General features: G+C 46.7%; 1 protein-coding gene across 3 annotated transcripts in view; it reads left to right on the forward strand.

The window, feature by feature from the left end:
• The first annotated feature begins 6,147 nt into the window (after positions 1–6,147).
• The window catches only part of DNAAF11 (dynein axonemal assembly factor 11), a 47,715-nt gene continuing 35,540 nt past the window's right edge, over positions 6,148–18,322 (forward strand). Inside the window, exons 1-4 of one of the 3 annotated variants that reach the window (XM_069959819.1) lie at positions 6,148–6,232; positions 6,300–6,457; positions 15,525–15,692; positions 17,102–17,179. In XM_069959819.1, the coding sequence (XP_069815920.1) occupies positions 6,448–6,457; positions 15,525–15,692; positions 17,102–17,179 (256 nt within the window). In that variant the 5' untranslated portion in view covers positions 6,148–6,232; positions 6,300–6,447. Of the gene's footprint in view, positions 6,233–6,254; positions 6,458–15,524; positions 15,693–17,101; positions 17,180–18,322 lie in introns of those variants that run through there. The other 2 variants (XM_069959821.1, XM_069959820.1) reach the window with 2 other exon arrangements.

Consider the following 18,322-nt stretch of genomic DNA (forward strand, 5'->3'; position numbering starts at 1 on the left):
TATGTTATGTTCCTGTTTGTGTTGGTCAGCGGTGATGCTATATACTTCTTACAGCAGCACAGGAGGTAGACGGGCAGCGGTGATGCTATATACTTCTTACAGCAGCACAGGAGGTAGACGGGCAGCGGTGATGCTATATACTTCTTACAGCAGCACAGGAGGTAGACGGGCAGTGGTGATGCTGTATATTTCTAACAGCAGCACAGGAGGTAGACGGGCAGTGGTGATGCTATATACTTCTTACAGCAGCACAGGAGGTAGACAGGCAGTGGTGATGCTATATACTTCTTACAGCAGCACAGGAGGTAGACAGGCAGTGGTGATGCTGTATATTTCTTACAGCAGCACAGGAGGTAGACAGGCAGCGGTGATGCTATACACTTCTTACAGCAGCACAGGAGGTAGACGGGCAGCGGTGATGCTATATATTTCTTACAGCAGCACAGGAGGTAGACGGGCAGTGGTGATGCTGTATATTTCTAACAGCAGCACAGGAGGTAGATGGGCAGCGGTGATGCTGTACACTTCTTACAGCAGCACAGGAGGTAGACAGGCAGCGGTGATGCTATATACTTCTTACAGCAGCACAGGAGGTAGACGGGCAGCGGTGATGCTGTACACTTCTTACAGCAGCACAGGAGGTAGACGGGCAGCGGTGATGTTGCACATATATGTACTTATAATGTTAGAAACTAAACTATATCTGCCTCTGCCATATCCTCCTGAGCCAATGGAGCATGGTCTGGACCATTCTCTATTCAGCTGGACATAGAAAGCTGTGGCCTCCATAGAGATGAATGGGCTTCCCTTTATTTCAAGTGCCCTGGTTTCTCTTATTTTCCTGTCGGAAAAGCGAGCAGCACAGCAGGACCCCTACATTCAGCTGGCCTGAGGAGGCCTGTGATCCGGAGTAATACAGACTTTCTTAGTATCGAAGTACACTTATATATCCTGCATGAAACCGAGCTGAAATAGCAACCAACGTAGCCAATCAGATCATTGTACTTATAACAGCAGCACAGAGTATTTTAGGCGATGATGTCACTTTCAGAGAGAATGGAATGATAGCACCTACAGGTGGCCGGGGCCCAGCTTAAAGACCAGCGATGTCATGTGACGTGTGCCACAGGTGACATCCTGTAAGTGACTATAAACCATGCACAGTATCTAACTATGGAGATTACATAGCTGTGAGCTTGATGTTATACACCTGAACTCAATAAGTACAGTGTGTACAGTGTCAGACTGGGGTACCTGGGGCCCACCAGAGGAAATGATCCTTGGGGCCCACCAATATAGAACCAGTGAGACACGACATGCTGACCCGCTCCTCTCCTGGATTCATCTGTATCTGTGACAAATCTCGGAACACTCTACATTTATACAGATCTCAGGCTATGCTGGGAGTTGTAGTCCCTGAGAGGATAACCCTATAATAAATCACTGTGTGCAGAGGCTCCAATCCAGTGGCTGCAATCTCTGGGTGACAACCATCAGCCCTGAAGGTCCAGCAATACATCAGTCTACACTGTACTACAACTCTCAGCATATCCCGAGGGCTGCAGACTGTCAGTAAATGCTGGGAGTTGTAGTGCCTGCAGCTGTTGGGTCCTAGGTGTATTATACACTGGAGGCGATGTGGCATATAAGAATACATAGATCTGTGCACAGCAGATAAAAAGAAACACAGCCGTGGCGCACTCAGCAGGAAGCTCAGTATGTGCCAGTACTTCTGGTACGGCGGGGAGCTTCTCCACGCGCCCCCTGATCTGGAAGTCCCCGCCGACGCACACTGAGCTTCCTGCTGTGTGCGCCGCGGCTGTGAGACACCCCCAGGGAGAAGAGCGGAGGATCGGCTGGGGGCCTCTTGTGACCACAAGCAAAATACTGCTTGCGGTCACAAGAGTGATTGGGGAGGGGAGCAGTGCAGCAAGGGGGGCCCACGGTAGCACTGTATAACTATCGGAGGGCCCTCCCCCCGACAGTCAGTGTCCCGTCCTCTGGTGGCCCAGTCCGACACAGGGGTTCACTTACTTTTAAAGTGTAAGTCCATGTAGTGTAGTGCTACCCAAATGACAGTCTGACACAGTGCTCTCTGCTGCCACCTCTGTCCATGTCAGGAACTGTCCAGAGCAGCAGCAAATCCCCACAGAAAACTTCTCCTTCTCTGGACAGTTCCTGACATGGACAGAGGTGGCAGCAGAGAGCACTGTGTCAGACTGGAAAGAGTACACTACTTCCTGCAGGACATACAGCAGCAGATACAGTAGGTACTGGAAGACTGTATTTACAGGATAGATAAATGTATAATTGTTGGGGATCTGAATACTAGGATAATGGGGGTCCTGGTTGGATGTAACAGCAGCCACACATACACACTACTGCACCATTCATTGTCTGTGGGGCGGCAGTGGGAGCATTGAGCCCCCATTGTCAGCACACACTCAGCTCCTGTGCAGTGGGTCGGGGTTACTTATTATTGGTGGGACTACCCCTTTAACATTAGGCCTATATGCTCTTTCATCATCTGAATGTAAACTACAAAGTTCCTATTCACCAACAGCAAATACAGATCTTGGACTTGAGATGACATTTTCTGAATTGACAATGATATATAAATATAATATATAGACTTCAATGATTCCCTTAATCCGGAAACTAACAATCCAGCAGTGGACTGTGGTATATTGTGACATCAGAGCAGTCTGAAAACTCACATTGCTGTTTCTGATCGGTCTCTTCATAATCCAAACTGTCCAATAATCCGACACCTATCAGGTCCTGTTGATGCCGAATTAAAGGAATTTCTATGTGCAATGATTATATTCCAGTGATCAACGATTGATGTGATGAGAAGAATTGGATCCGACACAGAATGTGATGATCTATGATATAAACACATTTATTAAAGAATATATATTAGCAGATGTCGGGTTCTTTCTTGGTTATTCTATTACTCTGGATCTTATGGATGGTCTATAAAATTATAACTATACCATGCCTATGGTAGTATGGGCCTGTTGTAACAACTACAACTCCCTTTATATCCTGACTGCCAGGAGTTGTAGTTTTGTAACAACTGGAAAGCCACAGATTGGGGTCAGACGGATCCAGATCTCTATAGAGAAACATGGCCGGTCAGATGGATGCAGATCTCTGTGGAGAAACATGGCCGGTCAGATGGATCCAGATCTCTGTGGGGAAACATGGCCGGTCAGATAGATCCAGATCTCTGTGGAGAAACATGGCCGGTCAGATGGATGCAGATCTCTGTGGAGAAACATGGCTGGTCAGATGGATCCAGATCTCTGTGGGGAAACATGGCCGGTCAGATGGATGCAGATCTCTGTGGGGAAACATGGCCGATCAGATGGATCCAGATCTCTGTGGAGAAACATGGCCGGTCAGATGGATCCAGATCTCTGTGGAGAAACATGGCCGGTCAGATGGATCCAGATCTCTGTGGAGAAACATGGCCGGTCAGATGGATCCAGATCTCTGTGGAGAAACATGGCCGGTCAGATGGATCCAGATCTCTATAGAGAAACATGGCCGGTCAGATGGATCCAGATCTCTGTGGAGAAACATGACCGGTCAGATGGATCCAGATCTCTGTGGAGAAACATGGCCGGTCAGATGGATCCAGATCTCTGTGGGGAAACATGGCCGGTCAGATGGATGCAGATCTCTGTGGCACCATTACGTCTACTTGTCAGGTGTGAACGGTTCCGGCTGGTGAAGATGTGATGGCTTGGGGTGGCGGTATTTCTGACAGTATTTATCTGTAGGGAACCTTGGCTCTCCAGCTGTTGGAAAACTACAACTCCCATCATGCATGGACAGACAGACAAGCTGTCTATGCCTGATGGGAGTTGTAGTTTTGCAACAGCTGGAGAGCCAAGGTTCCCCATCCCTGGTTTACAGCCTGCAGCTGGTAGTTGTAGTCACAGTCAGGAAGACTATCATCACTGCTCTACAGGTCCGGGATAAGGAGTTTTGGTGCCCTAGGCAGAGAAGGCAAATGGTGCCCCCAGCGTTATCAGAATCAGCGGTCAGTTTCCCTAAAGGCCCTATTCCACGGAACGATTATCGTCTATATTCGGCCGATAATCGTCCTGTGGAATAGACGGCAATGGTCAGTCGACATCGTTCATGACGGCTGATCGTTGCGTCGTTTGTCTTTCAAACATGTTAAAAAGCAAACGACTGTGATAGCAGCGATCTGCTGCCGTTGCTCCATGATACAGGAGCGGTGGCAGCAGACCACCACTATCCTCTATGGCTGCCCGGTCGATCTAGTGATCACCCGGGCAGCCACCCCGGACTCACCCGCTCACTGCTGCCACGTGGAATAGTGGTGGCAGCAAGTGGGGAACGTGGAGAAAAAGAGCGCTGATAGTGCTCATTTGCTCCTCTCGTCGGCCCGTGGGATAGGGGATTTAGTGATTTGATCAAATCCCTGATTCTATCATTTCACTGAAACACTTACATACCTGTGCATGCCTTCACCACTGCAGGGTGATTCGGTGCCTTGCTAAAAAACACTTTTATCCCAGGCTGAGAGTCTTAGGAAGGTGGGTCTGTGACAATGTCTGTGCACACCCTGCTCTCTGGCCGCTGCTTTATCTTCAGGTCGTCTCCACTCCTCCAGCTGTCACTTATTCTGGAGGAGGTGGCAGCCTGAAGATGCAGCAGCGGCCAGAGAGCAGGGCGTGCACAGACATTGTCACAGACCCACCTCCCAGACACTCTCAGCCTGGGATAAAAGTGTTTTTTAGCAAGACACGGGATCACACAGCAGCGGAGAAGGTTTGAGAGAGCAACTGTATTGCTTCCCACTGTACCAGTGCTCCCCCTGTGCCCCCATGTAGTAGACAAGCCCCCTCTGTGCCCCCATATAGTAGACAAGCCCCCTCTGTGCCCCCATACAGTAGACAAGCCCCCTCTGTGCCCCCATATAGTAGACAAGCCCCCTCTGTGCCCCCATACAGTAGACAAGCCCCCTCTGTGCCCCCATATAGTAGACAAGCCCCCTCTGTGCCCCCATATAGTAGACAAGCCCCCTCTGTGCCCCCATATAGTAGACAAGCCCCCTCTGTGCCCCCATATAGTAGACAAGCCCCCTCTGTGCCCCCATGTAGTAGACAAGCCCCCAAAGCACCCCATATAAATAGGTTTGCCAAATATGTGCCCCCATATAGTATAGGAGATCTTCTTTGTGCATCCATCTAGGTAGGGTGTAGTAGTGGAGGTATAGTTGATAAGGGGTGTAGTAGTGGAGGTATAGTTGATAAGGGGTGTAGTAGTGGAGGTATAGTTGATAAGGGGTGTAGTAGTGGAGGTATAGTTGATAAGGGGTGTAGTAGTGGAGGTATAGTTGATAAGGGGTGTAGTAGTGGAGGTATAGATAAGGGGTGTAGTAGTGGAGGTATAGATAAGGGGTGTAGTAGTGGAGGTAGAGTGGATAAGGGGTGTAGTAGTACAGGTATAGATGAGTGTTGTGTCAGTACATGCTGGGAGTTGTAGTGTTGTCACAGGCTGACAGCTAACCTGCGACAACACTACAACTCCCAGCATGTACTGACAGCTAACCTGCGACAACACTACAACTCCCAACATGTACTGACTACCTGTGACAACACTACAAATCCCAGCATGTACTGACAACACACTACAACTCCCAGCATGCACTGGCAGTGCATGCTAAGAGTTGTAGTGTTGTCACAGGTTTTCAGTACATGCTGGGATTTGTAGTGTTGTCACAGGTTAGCTGTCAGTACATGCTGGGATTTGTAGTGTTGTCACAGGTTAGCTGTCAGTACATGTTGGGAGTTGTAGTGTTGTCACAGGTTAGCTGTCAGTACATGCTGGGACTTTTAGTGTTGTCATAGGTTTTCAGTACATGCTGGGATTTGTAGTGTTGGCACAGGCTGACAGCTAACCTGTGATAACACTACAACTCCCAGCATGTACTGACAACACACTACAACTCCCAGCATGCACTGGGATACACACACACATTTCATGAGGGATCTCCTCCTTCCATCATCCCAGCACCTGCAGCTCCTCTCTCCTCCTCCTTCTTCTCACCACGCTCCCGCCCCTCCCCCTCCCCCTCCCCCACTGCACGGACAGGAGACTGAATACCATGAGGTGATGTGAGAGCCGGTGAGACCTCCGCACAGCGCAGGGGAGGGAGCAGGACCCCCAGACTGCAGCCTAGTGAGAACAGGTCTGTACAACTCCGTTCTTCTCACTAAGCATTGCAGTGTACTGACAGCAGCACCGTGTGTTTACAGCGCCCTCTAGCGGTGGTCGCCTATCACGCGGAGGCTTTTTGACCCGTCTCTCCCGCCGTCCTCCCCTCGTTGTCATGGCTACAGAAGCCGCTTCTTTCAGTTGTCGCTTCCCGTACACACCGGAGAGGAATCGCGTGCAGCCGCAGCCATGGTGTTCAGTGAGTATCGGCCGCTTCTCCTCTCTGTATAGCTACACACACAAGTTCCAGCAAACCATTCATAGCAGGGTCATGCTGGGACTTGTAGTTACACAGCTCACATGATTGCATCTAGTTTTTTGTATCTTTTATCAATTATTTTTGCAGTTTTTTTCTATAGCAATGGTCTCCAGTTTGTGTCTCTCCCACCAGGGCTTGCTGGGAGTTGTAGTTATGTATCTGGGGGTCATGTGATGACCTATGGGACCCCCTTCCTCCTCTGACCCCAGGCATATGACTGTACCAGTGGTCACCCATCTATAGTCATCACATCCATTGCTTCCTGCCATTATATAGACGTCTGTATATACCGTGCTGTATACACAGGGCGTGACCTATATACTGAACTACTACACAAAGTAGTGTCCAGTATAGAGAGAAACTACCGCACACTACGTGTACTATCATACTGTGGCTCTATATATGAAATACATAGTGCTTGAAAAGAGCGCCCCTTTAACAGTGACTTCCCTTTAAGAAAAACCTTAACCCTTAATTCCCCTTCCTTTTAAGAGCAACTTTGGTACTGTCCCTTTAACCCTTTAAGGACGGGGCCAATTTTCGTTCTTGCGTTTTCGGTTTTTCCTCCTTGTGTTTAAAAGGCCATAGCAGTTGCATTTTTCCACCTAGAAACCCACATGACCCCTTATTTTTTGCGTCACTAATTGTACTTCGCAATGACAGGCTGAATTTTTGCATAAAGTACACTGTGAATCCAGAAAAATAAATAAAAAAAAAAAAGCGATTTCATTTATTTGGGGGGAATGTGTTTTTACGCCATTCGCCCTGGGGTAAAACTGACTTGTTGTGCATGTTCCTCAAGTCGTTACGATTAAAACGATATATAACATGTATAACTTATATTGTATCGGATGGCCTGTAAAAAATTCAAACCATTGTTAACAAATATATGTTCCTTAAAATCGCTCCATTCCCAGGCTTATAGCGCTTTTATCCTTTGGTCTATGGGGCTGTGTGAAGTGTCATTTTTTGCGCCATGATGTTTACTTTCTATCGGTACCTTGATTGCGCATATGCGACTTTTTGATCGCTTTTTATTACATTTTTTCTGGATTTGATGCGACCAAAAATGCGCAGTTTTGCACTTTGGGATTTTTTGGCGCTGACGCCGTTTACCGTACGAGATCAGTAATGTGATTACTTAATAGTTCGGGCGATTACGTGTGCGGTGATACTAAATATGTTTATTAATTTATTTACTTTTATTCAAAACCTGGGAAAAGGAGGGTGATTCTGACTTTTATTAGAGGAGGGGGCTTTTTACTAATAACAATACTTTTTTTTTTTTTTTTACACTTATACTAGAAGCCCCCCTGGGGTTAGGGTTATTCCCCCTGGGGTTAGGGTTATTCCCCCTGGGGGACTTCTAGTATATACGCTTTGATTTCTCATTGAGATCTTTGCTGTATAGTTATACAGCAAAGATCAATGAGATCGGCACTTGTTTGCTTTCGGCTGCTGTAGCCGAAAACAAACGAGTGGCGAGCCGGGGTCGGCACCATCTTGGAGCGGACCCCGGCCGACAACGTCCCGGAGGAGTGATCTCCTCCACTAGACACCATGGAAGTGCTGCAGCCGGTACTCGGAGGCAGCTGTCAACTTTGACAGCTGCCTCCGATTACCATGATTACCTAATAGCCGCGGTCCGGGGCTACACACGGCACCCGGGATCGCGGCGGTTTAGAGCGGGGTCGCCGCGCGGCCCCGCTCTGTACAACTCCTGGCGACATATGACGTACCGGTACGTCATATGTCCTTAAGAGGTTAAGAGCGACCTATATACTGTCCCTTGAAGACCAGCTTATGTACTGTCCCTTAAAAAAGCGACTTAGGTAACACCCTTTGAAGAGCAACTTTAGTGCTGTCCCTTTAAGAACAACTTTGTGCTGTCCCTTTAAGAGTGACTTATGTACCGTCCCTTTAAGAGTGACTTATGTACCGTCCCTTTAAGAGTCATCTGGCCGGTGAGCCACCAGCAAGTTGTCACTGTCCCCTGGGCGTTTCGGAGCACCCTCTGGGCGTGATTAGACTTTATTATTGTGGTGACGTGACTGAGAGGCGCACCTTTGTTTTTTTTAAAAATACATTATTTTTTTTTATAAAATACAATATACATCACTGGGACATAATACTTAAAGGGAACCAGGCTCCCGACCCCCCGTTAGAGCCCCCTATACTCACCTAATCCCGCCGGCTCCGGTCGGGTGACGGAGATCTCAGCCCCTGCAGCCCGGCGCGCGCGCACTGAGAGATGAGTCCAACGCTCATAGAGAATGACGGAGCGCTGGACTCTCCTGTCATTCTCTATGAGTGTTGTACTCATCTCTCAGCGCGCGCGCCGGGCTGCAGCGGCTGAGATCTCCGTCACCCGACCGGATCCAGAAGCGGGATCAGGTGAGTATAGGGGGCTCTAACGGGGGGTCGGGAGCCTGTCACCCCGCCACGGGGGTGACAGGTCCTCTTTAAAGTGTCATGTAAAATAAAAAAAACAATATATGTGTGTGTGTGTGTGTGTGTGTAAATGCATTATATATATATATATATATATATATATATATATATATATATATATATATATATATATATATATATACACACACACATACACACACACACACACAATGGGTTATGAGCGAACCTTGAGCATGCTCGAGTCGATCCGAACCCGAACTTTCGGCATTTGATTAGCGGTGGCTGCTGATCTTGGATAAAGCCCTAAGGCTATGTGGAAATCATGGATATAGTCATTGGCTGTATCCATGTTTTCCAGACAACCTTAGAGCTTTATCCAAGTTCAGCAGCCCCCACTAATCAAATGGCGAACGTTCGGGTTCGGATGGACTCGAACCCAAACCCGGTTCGCTCATCTCTAGTTATAAGTAAAAAAATTAAATATGGGCAAATATAGTCTATAGGTCCTTTACATGAAAAAATATATTATCACACCTGTGCCTAAAAGCAGTGGGTAAGGCTAGACTTAGGCTGCATTCACACGTTCCGTGTTCCGCATGGAACACGGACGTGGAATGCCTGTAACAGACTCCCCCCCCCCCCCCCCCCCCCCATCTGTGATAAGATGCTGAGAGCGGCGGAACTGTATGAATTTGCACCGCCCTGTAATGAATCAGCCACGCGGCTCTGTCATTACAGCGCGGCGCATATCTGTACAGTTCCCCCGCTCTCAGCATCTAATCACAGATGCTGCCCAGGCGGGGGAGTGTCCGTTACAGGCATTCCACGTCCGTGTTAACGTGTAGAGATGAGCGAACCTGGAGCATGCTCAAGTCCATCCGAACCCGAACTTTCGGCATTTGATTAGCGGTGGCTGCTGAACTTGGATAAAGCCCTAAGGCTATGTGGAAATCATGGATATAGTCATTGGCTGTATCCATGTTATCCAGACAACCTTAGAGCTTTATCCAAGTTCAGCAGCCCCCGCTAATCAAATACCGAACGTTCGGGTTCGGATGGACTTGAGCATGCTCCAGGTTCGCTCATATCTAGGAACGTGTGAATGCAGCCTAACAGCTATAGAAACATAGGACAAAAACCCAAGAGTGTGAGAGAGCAAATTACACAGACACAAAGGAGAACATGCCACTAGAGATGAGCGAACTGGGTTCGGGTTCGAGTCCATCCGAACCCGAACGTTCGGCATTTGATTAGCTGGGGCTGCTGAACTTGGATAAAGCTCTAAGGTTGTCTGGAAAACATGGATACAGCCAATGACTATATCCATAATTTCCACATAGTCTTAGGGCTTTATATAACTTCAGCAGCCACTGCTAATCAAATGCCGAAAGTTCGGGTTCGGATGGACTCGAGCATGCTCCAGGTTCGCTCATCTCTACGTGGCACTGATGCCTTACTCCACCAACACCATCAGAGACCCCGGACAGCACATATATATTATTATTAGATTTCAATTGACATTTTAGTATCCACACTCATAAGTTACATAGACAATCCATTAAGGATGTCACCAGAATTTTGAGTTCAATACCGATACCATATTTTTTATTTCGATACTCAATACCATTTCGATACTTAATAAAGTATGAAAAAAGCGCTTAAAATACAAATATAATGCCCCCCCCCAGGCCACAGATATGATGCCCCCATGTACCATGTTTTTATTTATGTGACTTTTCGATCCCTTTTTTTGTTACGTTTTATAGTTCGGACAATTATGCATACCTCCTTGTGCACAACAACTCCCAGCATACCTGCTTGTGCACTACAACTCCCAGCATACCCCCTTGTGTACAACAACTCTGGGAGTTGTTGGGCACAAGGAGGTATGCTGGGAGTTGTTGTGCACAAGGAGGTATGCTGGGAGTTGTAGTGCACAAGGAGGTATGCTGGGAGTTGTAGTGCACAAGGAGTTGCTGCACAACTGCAACTCCCATCAAACCCTCTTGTGCACTACAACTCCAAGCATACCTCCTTGAACACAAAAAGGTATGCTGGGATTTGTAGTGCACAAGGAAATATGCTGGGAGTTGCAGCAGCCTCCCAACACAACAACTCCCAGCATACCTACAGCAGTGCTACAAACCGTATTGCGGCTAACCACTGTGTAGAGTGGGGCTACAGTGTAGGGGCATACTGTGTGGACAATAACACCTACCCCCATAGCCCAAGCCTTTTTTTTTTTTTTTTTTTTTACAGAAAAAAACAATATAAGACCCCGTGTTATGTGAGAGAAACATAAAAGATTAAAAGATGAAAACTTGGTATAAAAATATATATTTATTAATAATTCAGTAAATTTTAAAAGTTTTGTGAGGATGAGTGGTCGGCTACTGAAGGTCTGCTCTCTGGATGAGTCTTCATGAGAGTCTCAGCTGTTAGGACTCGTTCACACTACGGAATCGGCACAGAATCCTGCCCTTTGTCTGTTTGAATGGGAGAGCTTGTGCGCCTTTGGCTGTCCAGGCATGATGGGAATTGTAGTTTTGCAACAGCTGGAGGGCCTGAGTTTGACACCTGTGTTTATAGATGGTCTCCTCTCTGTTGGAGTCTTCAGGAGCCTCAGATGTTATAGATGGTCTCCTCTCTGGCTGAGTCTTCAGGAGCCTCAGATGTTATAGATGGTCTCCTCTCTGGCTGAGTCTTCAGGAGCCTCAGATGTTATAGATGGTCTCCTCTCTGGATGAGTCCTCAGGAGCCTCAGATGTTATAGATGGTCTCCTCTCTGTTGGAGTCTTTAGGAGCCTCAGATGTTATAGATGGTCTCCTCTCTGGCTGAGTCTTCAGGAGCCTCATATTTTATAGATGGTCTCCTCTCTGGATGAGTCTTCAGGAGCCTCAGATGTTATAGATGGTCTCCTCTCTGGCTGAGTCTTTAGGAGCCTCAGATGTTATAGATGGTCTCCTCTCTGGCTGAGTCTTCAGGAGCCTCAGACGTTATAGATGGTCTCCTCTCTGTTGGAGTCTTCAGGAGCCTCATATGTTATAGATGGTCTCCTCTCTGTTGGAGTCTTCAGGAGCCTCAGATGTTATAGATGGTCTCCTCTCTGGATGAGTCTTCAGGAGCCTCATATGTTATAGATGGTCTCCTCTCTGGATGAGTCTTCAGGAGCCTCAGATGTTATAGAGGTTATTGGGAAACTGCAAAGAAATCAGAGAAATAAATGAGTGAGAAAATAAACATTTTGTCTTTGCACAGTTGTAGAACAGTCAGAGACTAGAGGGTTGCCACTGTCAGGCTCTTACCTCTAGATGAGTCCCAATAGATGTTGTATGTAGGCAGATCCTCCACCTGCAGCCTTCAGTCCACCTCCATATCCTCCACCGGCGGCAGGTGGGTTGTGGAAATCTTTCTCCTCTTGATGGACACATCCACCATCTCCACATCGTCAGGGAATTGCCGTCCTCCAACCTCCATGGGCTCGCAGATCCTTTTATATGCCCTCTTCAGGATGCGAGCTGGTCTTGCTGATGGGGCGGGGTGGGATAGGGCAGGGGGTGGGGGTGGTACAGGGTTTGGTGGTGGGGCAGGGTAGGATGGGGCAGGGTTTGGGGGTGGGGCAGGGTGGGATGGGGCAGGGTTTGGGGGTGGGGCAGGGTTTGGTGGCTGGGCCACATTCTGGCGAAATCGGTTTCTCTTTCTCGTCATCTATAGACTCTCCTACACTCCAACTCCAAGAAAAGTTAGCCTGGACTAACTGTGCTGTCAGGGTGCAGCTTGGTTTTATTGCCACAACCAGGTTCTATTGTGACATCATCCTCATACGTGACATGATGACATCACAAGCAGTGGGTGTGGCCAGAGCACATAGAGATGAACACTATGGGGGAGATTTATCAAACATGGTGTATGCCCAGCTGCCCCTAGCAACCAATCAGATTCCACCTTTCATTCCTCACAGACTCTTTGGAAAATGAAAGGTGGAATCTGATTGGTTGCTAGGGGCGACTGAGCCAGTTTCACTTTACACCATGTTTGATAATTCTCCCCCTATATGTACCTGCACTGGAGGGGCAGCACGGGGTCTATAGAGCGGCTTTATTTAGAGTAATAATTTATCAGGAATACACCCCCTTTTCAGGTTGGATGCAGATGACATTCTGCTTTATGGTACATGCTGAGTGTTGTCCTAACCTGACGGCTCCATCATGAATGAGCTCCCAATGTATCTGGTAGATGGCTCCTATGTTCTGGATGGTAGATGCCACTGTCAGGCATCTCACCACCCCCACCCCCCAGCATATATTTACATGGAAGCTATAAAATAGTGTATCCTATGGAGGGGGAGGAAATGACAGTTACTTAACCCCATCATTACTCTGCTCCCTTCTCTGAGGCCACGTTCACACAGAGGATTTTTTCATTAAACAGTGGCCGTTGTTGCAAATTGCAAAAACGCCAGTTGTTTAATGCCATTGTGGCATTGCATTAAATTGCATGGAATCACGGCCATAGTTTATACACACTGTATACACTATGGCCGTTGTTCTCTGCAGCCCCACAAAATAATTGACATGTCTATTGTGTTCACTGAATAGCGGCCACACAACATAGCCTGTGTACACAATGTAAAGTGCAGCTCCCAGACGTACTTTACATTGTTCTCTGTGGCTAACTGGAGCGTGGACACATCCGAATGTGCCCTCATTCCAATTCAAATGAAGTGATTGGCCGGGTGAACGTCTCAAACAGTGGCTGGTGTTTCACACGGCCATGTCAGCCAACAGCCGCTTTTTTGCCATGTATGAACATGAATATCACAGAGGGGTATCACAAATTAAAATATCAATTTATTATAACCAGCAAAAAAGGAATAAAAACGCCACAAAACATACATAGCACCCCAATCCAATACTTGACTGGAGTGTACTCGGGTCTCTTGACCCACATTACTTGGTCACTGGTAGGGATGTCACGATACGAGAATTTTGAGTTCGATACCGATACCATCTTTTTTTTTTTTTTTTCCGATACTCGATACCATTTAGATACTTTTGAAAAAAAAAAGCGCTTAAAATACAAACATAATGACATCCACCCCCTCACCCAGACTGTGGGTATGATGCCCCCATGCACCACATTTTTATTTATGTGACTTTTTGATCACTTTTTTTGTTACTTTTTATGGTTTGGACAATTCTGCATGCAATGATGCCAAATGTTTATTTTTTGACTTGAATAGAAGGGAAAAGCGGGGATTATTAGAACTTTTATTCTGAATTTTTTTAATTGTCATCTGCCTCATAGGGGTTTTTGCCTTCCCTGGATTAGCACAGTCGGGTTTCCCTAGGTTGAACCTGATGGACTCTTGTCTTCTTTCAACCTTATTAACTATGTACTATGTAATTTTCAAAAAACACTTTTTTTTTTTTTTTTACACTTTTTAATTCCTCTGTACCTCCCAGCATACCTTCTTGTGCACTACAACTCCCAGCATACCTCCTTGTCCACAAAGATGTATGCTGGGAGTTGTAGTGCACAAGAAGGTATGCTGGGAGGTACAGTTGTGCAGCAGCAGCCTCCCAACACAACATCTCCCAGCATACATCTTTGTGCACAAGAAGATATGCTGGGAGTTGTAGTGCACAAAGAGGTATCATGGGAGTTGTTGTGGTGTCAGGAGGCTGCTGCTGCACAACTGCAACTCCCAGCATACCTTCTTGTGCACTACAACTCCCAGCATACCTCTTTGTGCACTACAACTCCCACCATACCTTCTTGTGCACAAATAGATATTCTGGGGGTTGTAGTGCACAAGAAGGTATGGTGGGAGTTGTAGTGCACAAAGAGGTTTTCTGGGAGTTGTTGTGTCGGGAGGCTGCTGCTGCACAACTACAACTCCCAACATATTTCCTTGTGTGTTACAACTCCCTGCATACCTTCTTGTGCACTACAACCTTCAGCATACCTCCTTGTGAACAAGTAGGTATGCTGGGAGTTGTAGTGCTCAAGGAGGTATGCTGGGAGTTGTAGTGGACAAGGAGATATGCTGGGAGTTGTTGTGTTGCGAGGCTGCTGCTGCACAACTACAACTATCGATAGTAGTATAGATATTTCGGTGCATCATGCAACACTACAATCCATATAAATCCATATACTACCAGCATTGTAATTGGCGCTGTGTGGGACCAGGCACACCTTTGTACTCTGTATGGTATAAGAAAAAAAAATCTCCAGTCTTCCAGTACTTATCAGCTGCTGTATGTCCTGCAGGAAGTTGTGTATTCTTTCCAGTCTGACACAGTGCTCTCTGCTGCCACCTCCGTCCATGTCAGGAACTGTCCAGAGCAGCAGCAAATCCCCCTAGAAAACCTCTCCTGCTCTGGACAGTTCCTGACATGGACACAGGTGGCAGCAGAGAGCACTGTGTCAGACAGTTGGGGGGAAATAAATACAATAAAATCCCTCTGGGTCATGTGACCTGTGTCGTGCTAAAGAAAGTGCACTGGGGGGCTGAGGCTAGTCACTGACCACCGCCATAGTGTTGCATGCCTTCTCTGCTCCCTCATACAGCGCCATGTTCTGATTTCACAGTCACAGAAGACCTGATCAGACGACGGGCCGAACACAACAACTGTGAGATCTTTTCCTTGGAAGAAATTTCCCTTCACCAGCAAGATCTGGAGCGGATCGAACACCTGGATAAGTGGTGCCGAGAGCTGAAGATCCTCTATCTGCAGAATAACCTCATCCCCAGGATAGGTGGGTGTGGAGCACGAGGCGGACTACAGATCCCATACACACACAGGTGGCCATACATGATCACAGACACCATGTCATGGACCATAAGAGCTATCATTGGGACACCACCTACGCATATCTATACCGATGCCTTGGACTACAAGTTCTAGCAAAGTATTTATAGCAGGGGCATGCCAGGACTTGTAGTTCCACAGCACTCATGATTGTATTGGTTTTTTAAAAAAATCTTATATCAATTTTTATGCAGTTTTTCTATAGCAATGGTCTCCAGGGCTTGCTGGGAGTTGCATGGGACCCCCATTCTCTGTGCAGTGGTGACTATTGACTGAGGCGTCTAAGACCCCATGCACATGACTGTATGAGTATTCACTGATCTATAGTCATCAGATCCACCTCCATTGCTTCCTGCATTTATATAGACGTCTGTGCACTCGTCCAATGACGCAAGATCTTTCGGGCGACTATCATTTGAGCATTTCCAATATGACCAGTTTCTTCTCAGGTGATATCACCTAAACTACTAAACAGAGTCGGAAAGTCCGTTCTACAAGAGTCACCAGCAGATCCTGATAATTCCCATTAAAACGACTCTGTACCCACAATCTGACCCCTCCAAATCACTTGTACCTTCATGTAGCTGCTTTTAATCCAAGATCTGTCCTGGGGTCTGTTCGGCAGGAGATGCAGTTATTGTCCTAAAAAACTAATTTTAAACTTGCAGCCCCCTGCCCAACGGGAGTATCTGTGCCCTAACTTTGCACCCCCCCTCCGTCCCTCCTCCCCGCCCTCTTCATCATTAGGAATGCTACTGAAACATTTTCTCCATGCTGAACATTGCACAGGTCCTTAACGATCCAGCCCATGTGTCGGGCTGACACAGGTGGGGAATAGGAGGCAATCTGCCTGGAGCATTCCTAATGATGAGGAGGAGGGACGGAGGGGGTGGTGCAAAATTAGGGCACAGATACTCCCGTTGGGCACAGGGCTGCAAATTTAAAAGCTGATTTTGAGGATAATAACTGCATCACCTGCCGAACGGACCCCAGGACAGATCTTGGATTAAAAGCAGCTATCCGAAGGTACAAGTGGTTTGGGGGGGGGGGGGGGGGGGGAATAGATTGTGGGTACAGAGTTGCTTTAACCTCAGCAGGGTCTGTCAGGTTCCTCTGTGGGGTCCGTTTATTCGGCAAGAGGTTACTGAAGTTACTGTTATTTTATTACATCACTTCTTGCAAAATAACATAATAGAGAGCCCCTCGAAGAGATCTCTGACACATAGTATGAGCCCAGCCTTACCTGGCACCATCACATGGCAGTACCAGGTCTTTAGCAGAACATATAATGGAGGCAGCTCCCTGGGGTTGGACTGTGAGCTCTACACACATCTAACACTTGTTTTTGCATTGTAGAAAATGTCGGCCGACTGAAGAAACTGGAATATCTGAATTTAGCTTTGAACAACATTGAAAAGATTGAAAATCTGGAAGGTAAATGCATGACCACCGAGGGTTAAAGTGACCGTCCACCTTTATTCGTTGCAGACCTCCTGATCCCCTTGGACATAGAATTAGGCTACCATCATACTTTTTTTCAAGGCTGTTTTACACCTTTAGGCTGCGTTCACACAACGTATATTTCAGTCAGTATATGTACATTTCAGTCAGTATATTTCAGTCAGTATTGCAACCAAAACCAGGAGTGGATTAAAAACACAGAAATAATCTGTTCACACATATAATGGCAAATATTTGCTGTTATTTTAGAACAACGACTGTTATATTGAAATAATGGCAGTTATTTACTGTTATATGGCGGCCATCCACTCAATTTCAACATTGTGTGAACAGAGCCTTTCTGTGTTTTTAATCCACTCCTGGTTTTGGTTGCAATACTGACTTAAATATACTGACTGAAATATACGTAGTGTGAACGCAGCCTAAGGCTGGGTTCACACACAGTATATTTGAGGCTGTATTTGTGAGGCTGTATAGCAACCAAAACCAGGAGTGGATTGAAAACACAGAAAGGATCTGTTCACATAATGTTGTAATTGAGTGGATGGCTGTCATTTAATGGCAAATTTTTGCTGTTATTTTAAAACAACGGCTGTTATATTGAAATAATGGCAGTTATTTACCGTTATATGACGGCCATCCACTCAATTTCAACATTGTGTGAACAGAGCCTTTCTGTGTTTTCAATCCACTCCTGGTTTTGGTTGCTATGAGGACCTGACTTGAGGACCAAATACAGCCTGAAATATACGTAGTGTGAACCCAGCTTAAGGCTGGGTTCACACTATGTATATTTGAGGCTGTATTTGGTCCTCATGTCAGGTCCTCATAGCAACCAAAACCAGGAGTGGATTGAAAACACAGAAAGGAACTGTTCACACAATGTTGAAATTGAGTGGATGGCCGCCATATAACAGTAAATAACGGCCATTATTTCAATATAACAGCCGTTGTTTTAAAATAACAGCAAAAATTTGCCATTAAATGATGGCCATCCACTCAATTACAACATTATGTGAACAGAGCCTTTCTGTGTTTTCAATCCACTCCTGGTTTTGGTTGCTATACAGCCTCACAAATACAGCCTCAAATATACATAGTGTGAACCCAGCTTTA

Source organism: Dendropsophus ebraccatus, chromosome 2 (assembly GCF_027789765.1).
Source record: "Dendropsophus ebraccatus isolate aDenEbr1 chromosome 2, aDenEbr1.pat, whole genome shotgun sequence".
Taxonomy (NCBI): Eukaryota; Metazoa; Chordata; class Amphibia; order Anura; family Hylidae; genus Dendropsophus; species Dendropsophus ebraccatus.